The sequence below is a fragment of the Trachemys scripta genome, chromosome 11 (assembly GCF_013100865.1).
Source record: "Trachemys scripta elegans isolate TJP31775 chromosome 11, CAS_Tse_1.0, whole genome shotgun sequence".
NCBI classification, from domain to species: Eukaryota; Metazoa; Chordata; order Testudines; family Emydidae; genus Trachemys; species Trachemys scripta.
Window position 1 is genome coordinate 15,065,176 of NC_048308.1, and position 18,260 is coordinate 15,083,435.

Below are 18,260 nucleotides of genomic sequence, written 5' to 3' on the forward strand. Positions count from 1 at the left end.
TATAAAAGTAGGGAAATTTTCAAGAAGAGTTATAAATTGGTCATGAATAAATTTAGGCTGGAAATTGGAAGAGTTTCTAACCATCAGAGGAATGAGATTCTGGAACTGCCTCCCAACAGGAGGAGTGGGAACAATTGCTTAGCTAGGTTTAAGATGAAGCTTGATGAATTCATGAACAGGATTAAATAACAAAGGCGGCCTGTGACAGCAGTGAACTGATCTTAATGGTTGAAAAAGTTCATTCCAGTCCTATGTTTTTAAACTTCTATATGTGTACTTTAAAAAAAGAGTCTTGTAAAAAAAGACTGAAGTTGTGGGCAACTTGACAAGTTAATTGTAGCTAAATTGTGTAGCAAATTCAATTATCAAAATCCAAGAAAAAGCTTAGAGCAATAGTTGTGAGGAATTAAGAAGGCTCAGACCTTGCCCCAAATCCAATCATAAAATGTCTAGAACTACTCAAAGCTGCAAAACAAATCCCACTGAATAGATTTACACTCCGTGTATCCACAGGCTCTGTAAAAAGTACGGCAACTGAAATGACACTTTAGCAACTGCATCCAAATGATACAGGAATTGTTCTGTTTTAATACAACTGCTATTAACACACAGCGCACAGACTGCTACTGCATCATTGGAGAAATACTTACCTAAAATGTAGTTTCCATGACATCACTATTCACTTCAATGGAGAGCTGTTGCAACAGAGAAAGTTTGGGGCAATAGAAATAAAGGAAGAACAGGAGTTTGTAGATCAGACACTCCTTTGCTTTTAAAGCTCATAAAAAATAAAGAAGCAACTTATAGAGAAGTAGCCAGACCAGCCTGGCTTCAACGAATGCACATGACCTTTAACTTTCTACATAGGTGGTGCAGCTTAAAGGTGTATTTGCATAAAAGGTTGTGTGTGTTACAAACACAAAATTCTTACATATTTTCATAAACAGGAAGCAATTTTTACTCACCAAAAGAAAGTAATGATCTTCCGGTTCTGCTCTTAGATATTTAAAGATAACTTGCTCCATAAACCTCTCCATCAAGTCCCAGTCTTCAACTATACCATGGCGGATAGGCCACTGTTAAAACAGATACATCAGTATGTATTTGGAAAGTTTAAAATAAGAAGTTTGATTGATTGTTTCTAACTGCAGGAAGAAAAATCACTAAAAATGGAAGCAAACTACACAGTAAGAATATTGTGCTATAAGTTCTTCCTACCCCAGAATGATTATTAATTTGAAATTTTGAAGTCTTTATAAGCACTCATCTATGCTGGAAAATGAACAACTGTGCTTCACTCTCCAATGTTATTTCAAAGAAAATAAATTAATGTACTTTTTTTCCAAATGAAGACAAAATGTCTTGAAAGTTACCAGAAACTGGTTGAATATTAAACAACATTTGAATATCATTATTTTAAAAAGTACATGTTAAAAAAGGAAAAATAAAGAGTTCTTTACAGTTAAGCATCAATGAGAAACCATTTATTTTACAGTGGATTTTTAAGACTTATTAAATTCATAGAAAAGAACTATCCTTTAATACCTTTGTTGCATAAGTTGGTTTTTCTATTGCTTCATCCCCAATAAAGAAGTCTAAATCATCCACACCTTTCGTAACCCTCCTTTGTGCTTGATCAACAACTTTTGCTGATTCCTTGATTGCAATACCTTTAATAAGCAACAGATATATAAAATGACATTGTAGACTGAAGTATGACAGAAGTTTCAGGATACACAAAGCTTTATATTCTGAATTAAAAGATTAAAACATTGCCACCTGGAAATAGTTTACCATTCCTAGCTTCAGTACAGGTACAATGAGTTAGCTACAACACTTAAAAATCTCATTGGAAAGGTCACCTATAATGAAACACTATTAGGACTGAATAATACAACAGTCATGAAAACAAAATGTGAACATGTTGCAATGCTAAGCATACAATGCAGAAAAAGCGTTAATTACTTTGTGTAGTAACTGTGGTTCTTCAAGATGTATATCCCTGTGGGTGCTCTACTTCAGAAACACATGCACCTCTTGAGCCCTTGATTGAAGATTTTCAGTTAGCATCCATTCGGCCCATGCACGTGCCCTATGCCTCCTCATGCTATATAGGGGTGTGTGGGTGAGCTGACCTCAGTTCCTTCTCTACCCAAACACTCCTAAGGAACAGTCTGAAGCAGAGGGGAAGGAGGGTGGGTAGTGGAGGATGCATAGGGGGACATCTCAAAGAAGCACAATTACTGTGCAGAATGAGTAACTTTCATCGAGTAGCGTCCCTGTGGATGCTTCACTTGAGGTGACTTCTGAGGGACAGAGAAGGGAGGGTCTGATATAAAATGTATGGTATAACCTAATGTTCTGACCTATTTATCTGTAGTGATCCACCTCTAGGCATGTTGGAAGTGGGCAGAGCAGTCTCCAAAGTGCCGGGAGGTGGGCTAGTAGGAGCAGCTGTGAATACAGAGCTGCGGGAAGATTCAAGCCCTTGACCAATCCATCAAAACTGTTGTTTTGAAGATGGCTAGGTGGTCATGGAAGGCAGTTGGGCAGCCCTCTCTCTTTGAAACTTATGTCTCTTTCTGGGGTGTTTGGTGGATGTATGGCCTGGAAAACGGAGCAGGATGCAATCTCTGGGTAGTCTGTGACCTACTAAACCTTTTCTTATTTGTAGGTGTATATGTGCCATAGGATTGTAAAGTACCCTCGAGTTTGTTAGAGTGTTCAAGAACTCATCTGTGGTATACAAGAACAGCTTGCAACTGTTGAAGAGGAGGTCCTCCATGATGTTCTGTACTTCTCTTAGAAACCCCAAGAAATGACCATGATGCCTTGTGCATAACCTCCGCCATAGAGATCCAACTTGTAGCAGTGTGTGAAGCATCAAAGGATGTTTGAAGCATGGTTCTGGCCACGAACTGCCCTTCTGGGATGATGAACTGGAATTGCTCCCTATGTTCTTGTGGGAGATGCTCAATAAATGCTGTGAACCTGTTCTAATTTGCAAAACTATATGTGGGCATGACTGCCGGATAATCACAATCCTGAACTGCAGGGATGCTGAAGAATAGGCTCTTGGCCCAAAGGTATCCAGCCTTTTCTGGTCCTTATATGGGGTAGACTTACTGAAATACTGTCTACCCTACTCATTTACCACATCCACCACCGGAGAATTAGGTGGGGGAGGTGGGAAAACAAAAAGAAAATAATACTTTTTATCTCCCTGTTTACATGTGGGCAGAATAATGTCAGGTGTCTGCCACAGCAGTATAGCTGGATCCAGGAGCACCTCATTGATGTGTAACTATTCTGGGGGTGTTACTGACTGCAGGGTATCCAAAAATTTGTGCTGTGAATTCTTGATGCCTCCGAGAGGAATTTGAAAAGTGCCAGTCACTGTGATCATGAAATTACTGAAAAAAAATCATCGGCCATGGATGGTGGCGGAACCATAACCACCTCATCCAGAGATGAGGATGAAGTAGGAATTTGAAAGGTGGCCTCCTTATCTGCCCTAGCCTCCTGCTCATCAAAGGTTTCCTGCTGTCAGGGAGGCTGACTGGGGAGGAGAGGGCTGTACAACTCTGGCCCCCCTATCAGACGGTACCAGTGTACTTGTAAATTTGTCAATTGGCAGCCGGAGGCGGCAGGGAGCATAAGGAAGTAAAGGTGGCATCCAGGGTTGGTTCCATCACCATTGATAAGCCCAATTTTCCCTATGACTTTCAGAGAATGGGTTCCTGAATGGATATATTGGAGAAGCCTGGACAAAGATAAAGAAGATCGACTGAAGTGGTCTTCATCCTCCTGCAATCTCATCCAAACGAGGAGCACCCTTAGTGGAGAGTCTTGTGGTACTGGAGGATCGTAGTCCAGAGATCAGAGTCTTGGTATCAAGAGACGCTCAGTACCCATGAGGAGCGGAGACTCTGGTTAATCTGTTATCAAGAGGTCCTTAGTATATCTGAACTCCTGCGGTACCAAATAGGAGATCGGGACTGAAGCAGTAGCTAAGGCCATGGTTGCCGAAGCTGAGTGTGGGTTATTATACAAAATATTAGAAATATAGAAAGCCAAGGCATGCTCAAGTTGGACATAGTAGGGCTCAGTCTCAGGCTGAGGCAGTTGAGAAGGAACTGAAGGTGATTTACCCCACACACCCCTTAGCTTCGGTGTCCGGCATGAGGCGGCAAAGGGTGCATGCACAGGTCAACTGCTAACTGAAAAAATCTCTGATCAAGAGCTCAAGGGATGCATGAGCACCTGAAGTGGAGCACCCATAGGGATACTACTCAAAAAAGAAGTTAATATTTTAGCACAGTCAATAAACCGGCTGTTCATTCCACGTGTTGAAGACTTGCCTCAACCGGCAATGGACTACTTTACCTTCACAATCAACTAACAACCACTCAGCAGCCGGAAAGACAGGAGAACAAAGGAAACAGCTGCTCAATGTGCACCCACATTCAAAAAAAGCAGACAAGATACTAAAATGCATAAAGAATGGGATAAAGATATTTTCAATACCATGCCATTATATAAATGGATGTTTCACTCTGATTGAACTCTGAGTTTAGTTCTAGACACCTCATCATAAAGAGATTAACAGACCAAGAAGGGATTCAAAAAAGGAATTAAAGTCAGGGGAAAAAAAGATTTCCATAAAGAGACAGATAGGAATATTAAGATTATTTAGTTTTTAGAGAGAGGGGACCTGAGGGAGATATACAAAATAATGAATACTATTGAAAAGATAAGTCAAGTATTCTTATTTACCTTCTATCATGACAGAAGAAAGAAAGTTGGGAAGACACTTCCCCTTATAGAGACCTTCTTTATTTATTATGGGGGTTTTGCACACCGAAGCTTGAGATACTGGCCAATATCAAAAACAGGATACTTGGTAGATAGATCATTGGCCTGATCCAGTAAAGGTATGATGCACCTGACCTTCCCCTCCAATCTTCTGCAGCTTCATTTGGCTAGTTGGGTTAGCTTGCTGGTTAGCAAATGACTGGTAAATTTTTCAACCCTGCAGATCACCTTTAAAATTAAACCCTCTCCTGAAGTCAGGTGTCTCAAACTTCTGTATGCAAGTCAAAAGGTGTTCAATTATTGGTGCTCTGTGGTGCGGCTGGCTCCAGCCGGGCAGCACAGCTGCCCATCTTGATGCTCTGGGCGGTGTGGCAGTAGCACTGCCAACCACTGGTGCTCCAGGCAGCACGGTAAGGGGGCAGGGAGCAGGGGAGGTTGGAGAGGGGGCAGGAGAATTCAGGGTGCTGGTCAGGGGGCAGGGGTGTGGATAGGGGCGGTCAGAGGGCATGGGACAGGGGGGTTGAATAGGAGCAGGAGTCCCGGGGGAGGCAGTCAAGAAGGAGGGAGGGGCGTTGGATGGGGCAGGGGTCCTGGGGGTGGGGGAGGCAGTCAGGATTGAGAGGAGGGGTTAGATGGGGCAGCAGGGGGCATTCGGGGCAGGGGTGGTCAGCGGGGGGTGGGGTCAGATGGGGGCAGGGGCTGGGCCACGCCTGGCTGTTTGGGGAAGCACAGCCTCCCCAAACCGGCCCTTCATACAATTTCAGAAACCTGATGTGGCCCTCAGGCCAAAAAGTTTGCCTGCCCCTGCTCTAGCCTAAAATAGGATGAGTCCATATTTATTGTTGAATGTGAAACTAGCCTACATTTTGGGCTATATTTAAAAATAAAAAAAGCAATTTAGAAAAAGCAGTACATTGTGATGATACAAACTGGAAATTAAATCTGGGTAGTGAAAGTACCAGGTTACCATGGTGTTTGAAGATGGGAACTTCTTCACTAATATCAGAGAGCAGTTGGCTTTGGTTTGTTCAGCACAAGATTGAAAAAGCTTTTAAAGAAAGAGGAGGTATTTGTATCAGACTGACTTTTGTGCTCAAAAACTAATGGGGCCATTTGTTTTAAATGTAACAAGTGGAAAAAGAAGAGAATGAGTATTTAAAATTTGTGTTCACACAAAAAATATTTTGATATGGACACAAGAAAATAGGAGTGCTTGCGCTGGAGGGATATCAATTAGTTGATATTTTGAACATAGATCACACAGTAAAAATCAAAGGGAAGAAAGCGGAATGGTTTGCTGGACATTAACAAATAGCTGGGAGACAGCAAAGAAAGAAAATGAACCAGTGAACTCCAATCGGGTTCAAAAACAGGCTTCCTGGCCAATGCAATATTTCACTTTTACTTTATTTTTCCAGCAAGTTTCCTTGTGCAGTACAGATGCATATTCAGAATTAAGCAGGAAATCTATATAAAGGAACAGTGGGAGAGAAAAATTATTTGAGAGTGGGAGATCAGGAAAGAAAAGCAACTGATCAAGAGGGAAGGAATGCTGCTCAAACTGGTTACATAATAAGCTTTTCCCCCCTAAAGAATCAAATAGAGTGCAATAGCCAATATTTAAAATCAAAAGAAAAAAAATTAAAATAGCAAAGGTGGAGTGAAAGAAACTAAAAATATAGAAGCTTTTAAAAGAGAACCTCACTTATTTCAGTACGATTTTATGTATAAGTACTGCTGCAATTTATCTAATGTGGATTACCAATTCTATTTTACCCCATTTTGGGTGGTGGATCTCAGTTTAAACTCATGCAATTAGTGTAATTATTATATAATCTGGCCTAAAGGACAGATGAGGAAATATTTAGTTTCATCAAATGACAGTGTTGCAGACTATGATCCTTTCATTAGCAGTCCCATTTAGACTGCAGCTATTTCCATAATATAGCAATTTATTTGTGTTTTATATACAAGTAACTGAATTTACTCATGGATATTTAAAATCCATTTATTTCCTCAAAGATTTAACATATGTCTGTGCCACTATCCTCTTTTCTTGATGGCCTGTTACATAATTTCCCTACTTATCTCTTAAGTAATTCCCACTCCAATATTTAATGTCTAAAGCAGATCACTATGATCAAGTTAGAATTACTAGCAAGGAAGAAGAGATGTAGGAAGAATAAATAGAAGAAACATCTGAATATCCAGGAGTGTACAAATACAAGTTTTAAATATTCTAATCCATGTAAGTAGATTCACTTAAAATATGGACATAAAAAGTCTAGCTTTAATATTATAATGCAAAAAGAATGACAAATGGATTATTCAGTTAAAGGCATTTGTTCGGCAACATTTTCTGTAAATCCAACAATAGCTCCTATATACTGTTCTCAAAGTCCTGTCGAGAAATAGCAATTTCCACAACACATTTAAAATTAAAATTCTAAAGTGAAGTAATGGGCTAGTAGTTACCAGTTTTTGGTGAAATATGCAGTGCTGGCAAGGCAACATCGAAAGTGCAGGTTTAAGGGGAAAAACAAAACTGAGGATAACACACTGGAGATGATATATCAAGTAAACACAAAAAAGGCAAAAAATGATCCAAAACAACAACAACAAAAAAGGTGGATAGATCCAAATTAAAAACCCACATAGAAAAGAAAGGGGAACAATAAGAAACATTAAATGCACCAACCTTAGTTTCCCATACAAAGTATTGTTGCCAAAAAAGCAAGACAGCCCCAACTATCCACAATATTTACTTTGCAACAACAGTTTTTAAGCACTACTGCTTCTTATTCTATTTCCATTTGATACTCATTCAGTGAAATTCATTTGTGCTGATTAGTTTTTTCTACCAAGAATTGATACTTGATTGGTTTGGCCCAGGTGATCAATGACTTGGTGCCAAATCATCCAGAAAATTAAAAGAAGGATTTCCAAAAGGAAATTAATTGAATTCTACATTCTACTCCAGTTTGGCACCAATCACTGGGAACCCCTTCATGAAGAGGATAGAATAAATATGCAAGTTTTACATGAAGAAAAAAAAAAAAGTTAAAAAAATCAGTTTCTACAAGTACCATCTGCAAAACTTAAGTTGGGAAACTGTTAATGGAAACACTGAAAAGGTCTGGGGAAAATACATCAGGTCAAAAGAACTGAAGATATGAAAACATACTCAAAAGTTGTAAATTAGAGCGTTTTCTCCAGTTATATATGGTTACAACTTGAAATATTTACATGGTCTCTTACTACTTAAGAACTAAGCCTACTAGAAAAGGTGAACCATACCTGTGCTACCATTACTTTAAAGCCAGCCTCCTTTACCAGCCTTTCAACCTCAAAAGGTGTTTTTTTTTTTTTTTTTTTTTTTAAATGAAGCTTACGTTCTGCATAAATTGAGGCTACATCTTCAGGAAAATTACCTAATGCCCAGGGACAAATGCTTACATTCCACTTCCAGCCCTGTGCACTGTGATTCTGCCATGTATTCCTGGCTATCTTTCTAATTTTAAAAATAAATAGACCATGAACTTTAGTGCATGTGTAAACAAATGCTTACATGAAGGAATGATGAACTGTGGTTCTGTATTTCCAGCATATCCCAGTTTTGTATACCTGCAAAACAAAAGGCAAACAGATTATGCTACTAATATTCCTATCCATATTGAGTCTAAGATACTATGTGATGATTAATGCCACAGAAATATTGGTTAAATACATTTCTTAAGAGTAGTCATAAAGGCACAAACTTCCAATGGAGCTGAATCAATTAAATCAAGCCTGAAACGTAACATTTTTCTAAACGTTTAAAGCACAACCCTAACCTTGTTTGTATACTTCAGAGAAAAACATCTTCATGAAAATAACAGAAATATTTACAAAGGCATAGCTGTGTGCATGAAAGGAATGTGTAATATTAAACTCCACCCTCCTATGAACATTAAGAGAGAGAAATTACAATTTCTTAAATTTTAATGTTTGTTTTTTGGAAGGTCTGCTAAGTATTATTCATGATAATCCGCCTTCTATTCTGGGAACAGTGTCAGTAAGTTCTGGAAAAGTATACTCTGTCTTGAAAACCTAAACCCTCGTCGAGTGCAACATCCAACACTGAAAAAATCCAAGAATTGTCCTAGCATATAAAACTACTTAACTCTTTTTGTATCAAACTCAGCAGATTCTAATAAAAACTAGGTTGTTGCAGATAGCAACATGCTGCTTAGTAGTTTTGTGGTGTAGGAAAAAGTCCAGTACACACACACACACACACACACACTGAAAACTGAAAGACAAATATAGCCAGATGAAAGATGTATTTTCAATAAAAACGCTGCATTCAAAGCAGAGATCAGCAGATCTAAAAATACATACTGCTTATTCAGCAAGAACACAGCAGCCTGACTTCTGAAAATAAAAATAAAGTGGGGCTTTTTTTTTTTTTAATTGTTAGAATAGAAACATTCATTCAACTTTGGTCTCCAAGGGCATGTCTACACTACAGCTGCTACATCTACAGAGCTGCCGTTGTGCTGCTGCAGCACAGTAGTGTAGATGCTTCCTACATCTATGGAAAGGGTTTTTCCATTGATTTAGTAAATCCATTTCTCCAGGAGTCAGTAGGTAGATCTATGGAAAAACGTTTCTGTTGACCTACTCACAACTACTTTGGGGTTAGGTTGACCTGACTATTGCACTCAAAAGTGTAAACCAGGCCTGAATACTGAGGCAGCATGTTATCAGCTATACTACCAATGTAGTCTCTCAAAGTGAGGATTCACCTTTAACAAACTAGACTAGACTTCCACATACTATTCCGTAAGTTAACATGGAGTGGTCAAAAATTGAGACATCGGAGGGGAGGGGACAGAAGTGAGGTAGAAAAGTGAAAAAACAGGGGGAAAAGTCATAATGAATAATTTTTTAATGATTACTTTTTATATAACCAATAGCACCCTCTAGCTTTGCATAACTATTTTTCAAATTTACCAGATCTACTCATCCAATGCTGATGTTAAAATGGAAAGATTTTACTCACTGAAAAAGTGACGCCTTAAGCAAAGTGAATTTTACAAGACTAAAGTAAGTTCCCTAGTGCTGCTCATGTAAACCAAGATGTGTCTGACTAATGTTTGAATCAATGAAGTATGCGACACACCCTGTCTTAATCCTATTTGCAGTAGTAATTGAGTCCCTTTCTCCATTACTGAAAGTATCCCAATATAAGAAAGATTGCGGAAGGGACTACTGATATAGCATCACTGTTTACAGATTACACCCTAAAGTATTTTCTATAAATTTGAAAAACCTTATTAGATTTGGGGATCTCTCTGAGTCAGGTCTGACTTACAGAGAGGAAGGTGGGCACTTTGAGTTGAGTTCTCTTCCCCTAACTTTCCCAAACAGAACTCTGTACTAATAGCATATTATACATTGCTCCAATCAAGTTATATTGCTCTATAACATTCTTCTAGGATGCCACAGTACCAAATCCACACAAATGAATGTAAAACATAATAGGGAGGTAGATCACCTTGTAGGACCTGAACTACAGAACACTTATCAATGGTTTTCAAGTTTCTAGAAAGGTAAAATAATAATATGATCATCTTAATGACAGCCTGACCAAAGAGAATTTTCTCCAAATTCAGCTACCTATTCAATGTTCTTGTTGAGCTACTTATTTTTCTTCATTAGAAGAGAGGGAAAAACCTAAGATTGTTCCTGTGAAAGACAAGATGAGTGCGGTAGTATCTTTCATTGGACCAACTTCTGTTGGTGAGAGAGAAGTTTCCAAGCTTACACAGAAGTCTTCTTCAGGTCTTCACGAAGACCTTGTCTACACTAGAATTTACTTCGGAATAAATTTCACCACTTAGGGTATGAATAATCCACACCCGAGTTACATAAATTATACTGACCTAAGCGCCAGTGCAGACAGTACTATGTCAACGGGAGAACTGCCTCTTGTGGGAGGTGGAGTTAAGCCAGTGGGAGAGCTCTCTCCCATCAGCTTAGAATGCATTCACCAGAAGCGCTACAGTGGCGCATCTGCATTGGTGAAGCTACACCCCTGTAGCACTTCTGGTGTACCTATCTCATAGAACTGGAAGGGACCCCGAAAGGTCATCGAGTCCAGCCCCCTGCCTTCACTAGCAGGACCAAGTAGTGATTTGTGTCCCAGATCCCTAAGTGGCCCCCTCAAGGATTGAACTCACAACCCTGGGTTTAGCAGGCCAATGCTCAAACCACTGAGCTATCCCTCCCCCCATAACTCAAACTCTCACTGCTAAACATAAGATTTGACACACTTGTTTACCATAAGTAGTTAACACATTTCAAGGGACCATTCAAGGTGAAGTGGCCAACTAACAACCCGCCAATCATAGGAAGGAAAGAGGGTGGTGGGGGGGTTGTTAGTGGGTTAGATTATTGTAACAAGCCCTAAATCCAGTATCTCTATTCAGTCTGTGATTTTTAGTGTCTAGCAAAATTATGAGCTTAAGCTTAAGCTCAAGCTCCCAGGGTCATCTTTTGAAAGTGTTGTGCACATTTCCTTTGAGGTTGAGGGGTCAGGTATAGAGTGATCGCTTTGTGAAAAGTGTTCACCCACAGGTGATACAGGAAAACGATAAAAGAAAAAAATATGGTGAGAGTTCATTCGAGAGCGTAGCGATTGTCTGGTTTCACCCAGTTACTATTGGGGCATTTAGTGCACTGGATGAGGAACGCTACATGTTGTAACAGGCATGTGTAGACCCATGGATCTTGAAAGGCGTGTTATGCGGGGGGTTGATCATTGTAGCAGTGGAGATTTGTCTGTAGATTTTTCCATGTATTGTTCTGGTGGAGTCTTGTGCCACTTTGAGTTGGTGTATGCTGGTCTGTGGGGTGCTTGCAAGCTTGTCTTTTTCACCAAGAGAAGTTGGCCCAATAAAAGATACCTCACTCATCTTGTCTCTCCAATATCCTGGGACCAACATGGCTACAACAACACTGCATACAACAATTGTTCCTGTAAGGTAATCAGAATTTTAACATCTACTTAAAACAGCTAACATTACCCAAATTCAGTAGGGAGCTACTATTTACAAAATAATAATTCAGCCATCACTACTCCTGGCTATGATTATGTAAATCTGGCCAGGCAAGTGGAGTAAAAATGTTCTTGGCATACTATATACAAATATTAAGCAAAGCCACAGGGTGTAGATACTAACATGAGTAACTACAGATCAAATATTTGATCTTCTCAGGTATTATCAGAAATAAATCCTGATGCCATTAATATAGATTTCACTCCAAAGTATTACCCAATTCCAAACTGTAATTGAAAGTAAATGGAAGACAGCATCCTCCTTTTAGTCTATGAACTACTGAACCAACACTTAAAATCATTAACAATTAACATTATTATATGCCATGACCATAGTGCTGGTAGTGCTTAGTAATAAATATTGATCTGTCCCCCCAAATGTTTTATGTGTAGGATTTCTGATATTATGGGAATGTCAGGGAGAGCACAAAATTTCAATACGTCCCCTCAGTCACAAGACTTGTAATTGCAAACCATGAAGGCTGAATGGGTCTAACTACTAAATAAGGAAGCAAACAGCACAGCAACAGTCTCTCAACTGGCCTGACTTTCCAAGTGGAAAAAAAAACAGTGAGACAAAAGGAAGACTTCACACCTAGGCCATGTAACAGAAGCCATTGAGCAAATGGTAACTGGGCTCAGGCACACCGGGGGTATGTCTACGATGCAATAAAACACCCACAGCTGACTTGAGCTTGTGGGGCTAAAAATTGTAATGCAAACATTCAGAGCCTGGTCTCCAGCCTGAGCCCAAATGTCTATGCTGCAATTTTATAGCTCTGCAAGCCTGAACCAGCAGACACAGGTCAGCCGCAGGTGTTTTATTGCGCTAATAGGGAGTGTTGTCTCCACTGCAGTTAACTCAAGCTAATATAGTCTGGGTGAAATATCCCCACTGCAAAACCCCTGCCTGTGCCAGACCTACATAACTGCATTGTATGGTGCTGTACTAGTCTGTATGCGGGGATGGATTTCTGATGAGATATCCCATAGTTCTTAGTGGTGCAAGAAACTGGCTGCTCTACGAATTCATTTGCAGGGTGCTCTCTCACATCTAGCATGGCGCTGTCGTCTGTGGCAGTGACATGAGAACAAATACTTCATGTACATAACTTCCAAATGGAGTTACTCATTATTAATGCAGACAATTCTAAAGATAAAAGTAAACAGCATTTGGTAACAAGAACTTTTAATGCGAATGTCATTAAGGATTTCAGTCTGCAAGCCAGTTTCTTTCCTGTCCACTAAACATAAAAATGTTCTTTTAGGTGTATTCCCCCCAAATATAGGGCTTACTGATATCATACCAGCAGGTGACTGGTGTCAGCTTCCAGGCAGCACAAGGAGAGAATTTATTTATGACATCTCTGTTCAAATGCTGTGGATGCACAGCAGAAATGGAGCAGTCAAATCTTGGGTTAAATGCTGAGGCAGCATAGATGATTTCCAGTGTAGAATAAGGGAGGTAGACAAAGTGCAGCTCAGGTGGAACTGTAGACTAGGATTGCAGGACTAACAGCACCTGGGTTTAATAAACCTACCTCTTCATTTTCACTGCAAAATAGGTGGGCTGCCAGCCTGGATTGAAGCAAAAACTGAGCTCAAGTCAACGCCCTTAACTGTGCTTGAGACTCCCTCAAGCCCCAACTAGAGGTTTTTCCTGCATGGATGGAAGCAGGGTTCGGCTAAAGCCTGACCTAACTCTGCAGTGAAGACATAACCAGGGAGGCTTTGAGAAAAGGAGTTTCAATCAGAGGAGGGAATGGATGAGGGGAGACACTCTGGAAGGAAAACCAAGACCAGGCTGGGTCCCTCCCAAGAGCCACTTGAGTTTCTGAAAATAATACAAGTTGGGTCTGTTCTTTCCCTTTAACTCAAGAGAGAAGACTCAGAATATCAGGGTTGGAAGGAACCTCAGGAGGTCATCTAGTCCAACCCCCTGCTCAAAGCCGGACCAATCCACAACTAATCATCCCAGCCAGGGCTTTGTCAAGCCTAACCTTAAAAACCTCTAAGGAAGGAGATTCCATCACCTCCCTAGGTAACCCATTCCAGTGCTTCACCACCCTCCTAGTGAAAAAGTTTTTCCTAATATCCAACCTAGACCTCCCCCACTGCAACTTGAGACCATTATTCCTTGCTCTGTCATCTGGTACCACTGAGAACAGTCTAGATCCATCCTCTTTGGAACCCCCTTTCAGGTAGTTGAAAGCAGCTATCAATCCCCCTTGTTCTTCTCTTCTACAGACTAAACAGAAGAGTGAGAGTATTGAGAAATTCCACCCAAAGACAGGTACAGGTGGTAGTGATAACTGAGGCCTGGCAAGCCTCCTCACTAGCAACTCAAGCTGTGAGAAAGTAGATACGTTTATGAAATGTTCCAATTCCATATAATGATAAATGTTGGTGGGAAATGGTGCAATAGGAAAACAGAAAAAGACTGAATTAGTCTAAACCAAAAAGGCGTGCTGATATAACTCAAGGACTGCTAAGGACATGCCTGGTAAACAGTCCTTAAAAGAACAAGAATTTGGGGGAAATCAGGAACAAGAAGCTGAAAACCACAATGCTGCCTGAGCAAAAGAAGAAGGATAAGGATTGAGCTTCAACAAAATGGCTGCCACCTCCACCATCTCAGGGGATGCTGCGATCAACTGTGACACCACTATGCCTGTGTCATTCTGATCAGACTGGTCCAAGAAGAGGGTTCCAGAGACATTGCAACCTCCACTGGCTCTAGCTAAATCCTGAACTCCATCTGGGCAGTGAGTCTTCGTTGTCTTGTCCGGTTTTGCCCATCCAGGGTCTTTTCCTTCCCATCTTATTTCTTCTCCCTCTCCCCCCCCCCCCCCCCCCCCCCCCCCCTTTTTTTTTTTTTTTTTATTAGTCTGGCTTAGCCAGCCAAGACTGTATATTCTGCAACACTGCTGTAAGCCTGTGACCAAAGAATCATCTAAAAGAAAAACTCCTAACAGCCAAAGTTTGCCAGGTCTCAGGGTGGCAGATATGACCATGTGCCACGTCCGCATTTCTTAAACAGTGAGGTTGCAAGTGAAAGTCAACTCCAGAGTCAGAAGTGCATTTTTTTAATCTGTGTAGTTCTTCCTCCCCTAGGGTGACCAGACAGCAAATGTGAAAAATCAGAACGGGGGGAATACACCACAACATGGCCAATTGTTCATAGAGATACAGTAAGTGATTCATTAAAATTAAAGCTGCATATTTTGGATTAAGCGCAGGAGGGAAAGGAACAGAGAATAAAACTGAAGCAATGCCTCATAATTGCATGAAACACTGAATAGTGAAGAATACTGTGTAACTTGCTGCCTCCTACACATGAATTGTCTTCATTACTGTGGTCTGCAGAACAGTCTCTCTCTTCCCTTCAAGTGATGTCTCTGATACAGAGGTTGTCAATTTCCACCTTCCATTCTTCTCAGTCAGGACACAGCTGTACAGCTTCCGCTCTTCTTTGGATACCAATCCATCTAGCAACATCTCCAATGTAGGTGGTTCTCTTTCTTCCTGGTTTGCCTGCAATCTTGTCTGATAGTATGAGTATAGAAATTGAGTCACTCTGTGATAAGCAAGCAATACATCCAAAAAGATATTATTCTTTTACACAGGGTCTCTAATAATTGTGCTCTTTTTAAATTCATCCTTATCACCTCATCATTCGTCATTTTGGTGATCTAGCTAATTTTTAATGTTCTTCTGTAACACCACAACTCAAAACCACCGAGTTTTGTCTGTGTCCTTTTTAAGAGCCCAGCTTCCACATCCGTGCAACAGGGGTGACCATATGTAGCACATCAGCAATCTAGCGTGGATATGCAGTTTTAACTTTTGACTACACAGAAGTCTTTGTATGTTACTGAATACCTTTTTTTTAATCGCATCTTCTGTCTGATGTTATTAGACTCCCCAAGTAGGGGAAACTATTCACTTGTTCCACAACAAAGTAGGAACTGAAGAGAAACAGTAAAATGAAAAAGAGTGCCATTCAATTACATCATATGAAAGCAGACAAGTAAATATTGACAAATTTTATAAGTGCTTGTGAACTTGAGTGTGTGGTATTAAATGAGAATATTGATATAACAGGCATCACAGAGACTTGATGGAATGATGATGATGATGTTGATAATCAACGGGACATGATAATACCAGAGGATCAAAATATATAGGAATGACAAAGTAGCTCATGCTGGTGGCATATATGTGAAAGAAAGCAGAAAGTCAAATATAGTATAAATCTTAAACTGTATCAGAGAATCTCAATGGATAAAAATTCCATGTTCGAATAAGGCTATAGGTAGTAGGAATATACTACCAACCAGCTGACCATGATGAAGACAGTGATTATGAAATGCTCAGGGAGATTAAAGAGGCTACAAAAACAGAAGAGCAAATACTAATGAAGGATTTCAACGATCCAATATTGGCTGGGTACATGTCACCTCAGGATGGGATGCAAAGAATTTCTAGACACCATTAATGACTGCTTCTTGGAGCAGCTTGTCCTGGAACTCAAAAGGGGAGAGGCAATTCTTGATTTAGTCTTAAGTGGAGCACAGGATCTGGTCCAAGAGGTGAATATAGCTGAAACACTCAGTAACAGCAGCCATAATATAATTAAATTTAACATCCTTGTAAGTGGGGAAAATACCAAAGAAACCCACCACACTAGCATTTAACTTCAAAAAGGGGAACTACAAAAAAAAAAAAAAAAGATGAAGTTCGTTCCTTTTAACTTCCATTTAACTATCACAAGAGTGAAATGCCTTCACACTGCATGGAAACGATTTGAAAACTACCATATAATAGAGGCTCAAACTAAATGTATACCCCAAAAGAGTAAGAGGACCAAAAATATGCCACCATGGCTAAACAGCACAGTAAAAGAGGCAGTTAGAGGCTAAAGGCATCCTTTAGAAGCCATATCCTACTGAGGAAAATAGAAAGGTGCAAAAAAGTCATTAGGCAGGCCAAAAAAGAATCTGAAGAGCAACTAGCAAGACACTAACTGCAGATTTTTTTTTTTTTTTTTTTTTTTTTTTTTTTAAGTATACCAGAAGCACGAAGCCTGCCAAACAATCAGTGGGGCTACTGGATGATAGTGGTGCTAAAGGAGCACTCAAGGAAGACAAGGCCATTGCAGACAAGCTAAATGAATTCTTAGCATTGGTCTTCACTGGACAGGATGTAAGGGAGATTCCCACATTTGAGCCATTCTTTTTAGATAACAAATCTGAGGAACTGTTCTGGATTGAGATGTCAACAGAGGTGGTTTTGGAACAAACTGTAACATTTAACAGTAATAAGTCACCGGGATCAGATGGTATTCACCCAAGAGTTCTGAAGGAACTCATATTTGAAATTACAGAAGTACTAACTCTGGTATATAACCTATGACTTAAATCAGTCTCTGTACCAGATGACTGGCAGATACCTAATATGACCCTGAATTTTTAAAAAGGCTCTAGAGACAATCCAATTGCAGGCCAAAAACCCTATCTTCAGTACCAGGCAAACTGATTGAAACAATTATCAGACACACACATGAAACAATACATTGGGGAAGAATCAACATGGCTTTTGTAAAGGAAAATCATGCTTAACCAATCTATTAAAATTCTTTGAGGGTGTCAACAAATGTGTGGACAAGAGTGTTCCAGTTAATACCATGTACTTGGACTTTCAGAAAGTCTCTGACAAGGCCCCTCACTAAAGGCTCTTATCCTGTGACTGCTTACTTTGCTTAAGAGGGAAGGTCTTCTTATGGATCAGTAACTGATTAAAAGACAGGAAATGAAGGCTAGGAATAAACAGTCAGTTTTCACTGTGGAGAGAGGTAATTAGGCGGGATCCCCCAAGGTTCTGTATTCGGACCAGTACTGTTCAACGTAGTCATAAACAATCTAGAAAAAGGGGTAAACAGTGAGGTGGCAAAGTTTGCACATGATACAAAATTACTTAAGATAGTTAAGTCCAAAGTTGACTGTGACGATTACAAAAGATCTCACAAAACTGGGTGACTGGGCAACAAAATTACAGATGAAATTCCATGTTAATAAATGCAAAGAATCACAGGCTTGAAAACATAATCCCAACTATACATACTAAATGATGCGATCTAGTTAGTTGTTACCACTCAAGAATAATCTTGGAGTCCTCTGAAAACATTTACTCAATGTGCAGCAACAGCAGAAAAAAAAAAAAAAAAAGCACTAACAATGTTAGAAACCATTAGTAAAGGGATAATATCATAATGCCACTATATAAAGGCATAATAGTATTCAAGGTAGGGGTGTGTGTACACACAGTTCTGGTCGCTCCATCT

General features: G+C 39.9%; 1 protein-coding gene across 1 annotated transcript in view; it reads right to left on the reverse strand.

The window, feature by feature from the left end:
- The window catches only part of ACTR3 (actin related protein 3), a 43,356-nt gene that overhangs the window by 12,385 nt on the left and 12,711 nt on the right, over positions 1–18,260 (reverse strand). The window contains exons 2-4 of the mRNA XM_034785798.1: positions 8,384–8,439; positions 1,546–1,670; positions 966–1,076 (exon numbers count right to left, since the gene is read on the reverse strand). Coding sequence (XP_034641689.1) covers positions 966–1,076; positions 1,546–1,670; positions 8,384–8,439 — 292 coding nt within the window. The remainder of the gene's footprint in view (positions 1–965; positions 1,077–1,545; positions 1,671–8,383; positions 8,440–18,260) is intronic.